This window comes from Gossypium hirsutum, chromosome A05, assembly GCF_007990345.1.
Source record: "Gossypium hirsutum isolate 1008001.06 chromosome A05, Gossypium_hirsutum_v2.1, whole genome shotgun sequence".
Lineage (NCBI taxonomy): Eukaryota > Viridiplantae > Streptophyta > Magnoliopsida > Malvales > Malvaceae > Gossypium > Gossypium hirsutum.
The window spans coordinates 361,677-364,360 of NC_053428.1; the positions used below are offsets into that span (position 1 = coordinate 361,677).

General features: G+C 32.6%; 1 protein-coding gene across 9 annotated transcripts; it reads left to right on the plus strand.

Moving 5' to 3' along the window:
- LOC107907365 (uncharacterized) lies at positions 1 to 2,149 on the plus strand. Of its 9 annotated transcripts, none has more exons than XR_001686888.2 (4): positions 12 to 434; positions 575 to 739; positions 863 to 894; positions 1,825 to 2,149. XR_001686888.2 is itself a non-coding variant. In XM_016834715.2 (3 exons), the coding sequence occupies exons 1-3, from the start codon at positions 405 to 407 to the stop codon at positions 1,975 to 1,977; spliced, it is 318 nt and encodes a 105-aa protein (XP_016690204.1). In that variant the 5' UTR covers positions 1 to 404; the 3' UTR covers positions 1,978 to 2,149. The 9 variants fall into 9 exon arrangements, 2 of the variants coding, with proteins under 2 accessions (XP_016690204.1, XP_040968614.1); XR_001686889.2 differs by having other exon boundaries at positions 16 to 434; positions 1,855 to 2,149; XR_001686886.2 differs by having other exon boundaries at positions 17 to 434; positions 1,835 to 2,149.
- Positions 2,150 to 2,684: the final 535 nt, after the last annotated feature.

The window sequence follows — 2,684 nt, forward strand, 5'->3', positions numbered from 1 at the left end:
GCCTCATTTTGTTCAAAATAAAATAATTTTTGCGGCATTCCCCAAAATTTTCTCCCGTGAAACCCCTAATTTTCCCCCCTAAAATCATTTTTTTCCCTTCATCTTAACCCATTTCAACTTTCCTTCCTTCGTTGATTTTTATGTGTTTTTTATTTTAAATCTCTCTGCAACATATATCAGTTAAAGCTTCAACCTTTATACCCAAATACAAGATTTTGAGTTTAAAAAAGCATCAGTCTTTGTTCTTTTGTGTATAAATCACGAGATTTGTTTAGTTTCTAAGAAAATATTTTATTCGTGTTTGGAAGATTTTCTTCACCATTTTAGAGGGTGTCTTTGTTTTTCTTTTCTTTGACGCTCTATAAAGTCTTAATTCCACCTCTTCGTTTCATTTTCCCGAGAAAATGTTGGACTTGAAGGAAAATCCCAAGTTGGTAAGTATAATCTCTCTGGGTTTTCTTCATTTTTTCCCCCTTGTTTACTGTTCAATAGTTTTTTTTTTCATCATCATAATCAATCGTTTCATTTCTAATATAAATCCTTGAAAAAATTTTATCTTCAAATTTGGGGATAGGATTTGGCATCTTCCAATGAGATTTCAACACAAAAAATCTCAGTTCCGGATCATATAAATGGGTTTCAATACACAGCTGATAAACCCGATAGCTTTGTTATCGACATGGATAGTTTCTCTCATGGAGGACTCAATAAAGAAATCAATCAAAACCCAAGAATCACAGTAAGTTTACTTTCTTTATTTTTTCTGGGAAAATTTCCAAAATCTTGCAATACCTTTTCTTTGTTGCTAATAGTCTATTTTGCTCTAACTATTATGTTGTGTATTGCAATGCCAAATGTGTAGTTGCATTGAAAATGAAAGTCAAATCACTTCAGGTATTCTTTTCTTTTTCCTTTTATGAATCCGATATTGAAATGTGTTTTAATTCAATTTTGAGTAATTGATTTTTTTTTACTTTATTATCTTTGAATCTGCTGATTTGATTTACTGGAAACAATTTTCCTGATTTTGGGTAATTAGAATTGGATTTGATCCATGGTATTTGTGGATTGTGAAGGTATTGATTCAAGAACAAATCAACCAACCTAGCTTCTTTTCTTTTTTTCTTTTTGTTCAAAATAGTGTAAATTAATTGTTTAAGATTGTAAGCCTATGGGTAATTGAAACCAAATAATCCTTGTTCTAGCCAAATATTCGTAAAATTCTCCCCCTGGTGGTAAATTGAGTTTGAACTGGATTTATTGATCCCCATTTTGTTTGTTCTTATTGCATTTCTTTAGGAAAAAGGGCACTGATACAATGAGGTTTGTTGCCGAGTATCGAAGAGGTTTTTAAGTTTATTCAAGTTAGAATTCATGCACATATGAAAATCTTTCTTTGTAGGGCTTCTTGAATCTCGAGACACAGAATTTGATTTCTAGGCTATATTGCAAGGTTGTTTTTAGGGGCAATCTTATATAACTTTTTTAATTTTTTAATAAACTGCTTACAACCTTCAATTACTAAAGTAAAATGTTTGAAGTATATTTTATAATTTTTTAATGAAGCAATTTTAGGCTCTAATTAACCTGCTAGTGCATCACTAATGAAGGTATCTCAACTTTGATTAATTACTTGTTTAACTGGAAGAACACTAAGCCTAATACTAATGTTTCATGTTTGTCAATTGGAGTGGATATCAATGGGTGTTGGGTGCTTGGAAATGAACGTATTCATCGGATTAGTTAGAGGGGACCATGATTTGTTATTGTTCATGATGCTCTGTTCTAGTAAGACTAGAATGTGAGGTGACTGTTTAGTGCTAGTTTCTTACAGATATGGAAATTTTGATATAGCGTGGAAGGCATTGTTTAAGTTTCGTTGGCCTGATCTTGTGGAGTGTGTCAAACCAGTTGATTGGCAGCAGATTTACTGGGAAACTTATGTGCAGAAGTATGTTGTTCCAATTAACATACTAATTCTCATTATTTAGGCCTCTTCTTGAATTCTGTTATGATCTATCCTTTTTTATTAAATGGAAAGACAGTTGCCTAGATGAGATACAGATTTTAGGTACTTTGATACTTAGCTTCTATGTATTATGTGATTTTGAAAGTTTTGGGTGAACTTAAATGGATTTGTATATATTTATCTGCCTCTTGCCATACATACATGTTGTTTTATATATAACCTTGTTCCTTTTGATGGTAGATTTTAACCTGTTTGCTTTGCTTGCTAGTCACCTAGTGAAGGAGGATGAGTGATGAACAATTAAATCATATAAATATCAATAAAAATTTGTTTATAATGGTGGATTGCATGGATATGCCCCTTGCACATGGCATGAGGGGTGATGTTCTGGTGGTTAATAACACTGCTAAGCAAATCTGTTAGAAAGCTGGCAATTAGATTTTCGACTATGTTTGTCCTTGAAATCGAGTTTTTTTGCTGACGGATCTTCATTCGGATCAATGCTTTCTCTGTTATTTGTATGTTAAGGATGATAGCAAAACATGTCTATGGCAACCTTTCTAAGATCTTTCTGGTCTGAGAATGCTGAAACCAAATAAGTTATATTTTTGGCTTTTTCACCATACAAGTGATTGTCAAGCCTGATCTGAACAATGAAGGGATCCCAAATTCCCGGTTTCTGAAATCTAAATACTGCGGTGACATGGTCCATTTC